This window comes from Palaemon carinicauda, chromosome 34 (genome assembly GCF_036898095.1).
Source record: "Palaemon carinicauda isolate YSFRI2023 chromosome 34, ASM3689809v2, whole genome shotgun sequence".
Taxonomy (NCBI): Eukaryota; Metazoa; Arthropoda; class Malacostraca; order Decapoda; family Palaemonidae; genus Palaemon; species Palaemon carinicauda.
This window is the reverse complement of record NC_090758.1, coordinates 70,545,475-70,546,737: the sequence shown is the minus strand read 5'-3', so window position 1 is coordinate 70,546,737 and position 1,263 is coordinate 70,545,475. Positions and strand designations below refer to the sequence as shown.

At 36.3% G+C, this 1,263-nt stretch overlaps 1 protein-coding gene across 1 annotated transcript in view; it reads left to right on the top strand.

The window, feature by feature from the left end:
• The first annotated feature begins 921 nt into the window (after window positions 1–921).
• Window positions 922–1,263, top strand: part of LOC137627021 (NLR family CARD domain-containing protein 4-like) — a 6,815-nt gene continuing 6,473 nt past the window's right edge. The window contains exon 1 of the mRNA XM_068358004.1: window positions 922–1,208. Within this exon, the coding sequence (XP_068214105.1) occupies window positions 922–1,208 (287 nt within the window). The remainder of the gene's footprint in view (window positions 1,209–1,263) is intronic.

Below are 1,263 nucleotides of genomic sequence, written 5' to 3'. Positions count from 1 at the left end.
ATTTAAAAATGGTGGCAGATTGTAAAGTACAGCCGTACAGAGTTTATGCCCGTGAAGACAGTGATAAGGGGCTGATTAAAAAAATAAGTAACATTACTGAGGAGAAACTTGATAAAAAGAAAGATGGAGTAAGAAATGAATGCAGAAGAAAAATGAGATCTCAATCTAGAGAGGTTGCGTTAATTTAAAAGGAAGATGAAGAGGAAAGAAACCAGAATGAAGTCAGTAATTTTAAGAAAGAGAGAGAGGAAAAGAGCACATGTAATCATGAAAGCATTGATTATGTTGTTCAAAAGGGTGATTCTATTGGTGCCTATTGGCTGAGGTCTAAGAAGGACGAACACTTTCCCCTTGATAATACTGTATTTGTAGTGGAACTCCCATTTAAATATCATAAGATGCCGGAAGTGATTGAAGCTAAAGAAAAAGAGTACAACAATCTCCAAGATTGTGATTCTTTTGAGGAAGTCAAAGATTATGGACAACAAAGAATCGGCAGTAGATGGGTAATTACAAAGAAGGAAAAACATGATGGTCAAAAGACTGATTATAAAGCCAGGCAGGTCACAAGAGGCTTCCAGGAAGAGTGCAAACGTCAAGCTGATTCTCCTACTGCTATGAAGGGAAGTGTAAAAACAATTCTAGAAGAAGCAGCAATGGAAGTTTAATGTGCAATCAGTTGACATTAGGACTGCTTTCCTGCAGTCTAAAACCTTGGATCGAGATGTCTTTATTGAACCTCCTAAAGATTTGAAGAAAGAAGGTGTAATTAGGAAATTGAAGAATCCTTTGTATGTTCTTGGTGATGCCACCAGAAAATGTTGGCTGAAAATGAGAGATATATTTAAGCATGAAGGTTTGAGGAATGTAAGTGGTGATGAAGCATTGTAGGATCCACATGATGGAAGAGATCTTATGGGGATGGTAATTACTCACGTGGATGATTTCAGCATAGCAGGAACAAAGGAAACTGTTAATGAACTCAAAGAAAAAGAGCGAAGTGTTTTGACAGTTTCGAAGGTCGAAAAGGATAGCTTTAGACTCACTGGTATAGATATACAAAAGACCAGAGATGAAATTGTAATTTTGATGGAATATGATGCAAATAGTATTGAAGAGATACAAGATATTCGTAAAGCTAAGCCTGATGATAAATTGACAAAGCAGGAAAATAAAGTTTATAGAAAATATGCGGGGAAGATAAGTTGGTTAGCCGTAAATAGTAGACCAGATTTGTCAATAACTGCTTTACTAATGTCAATG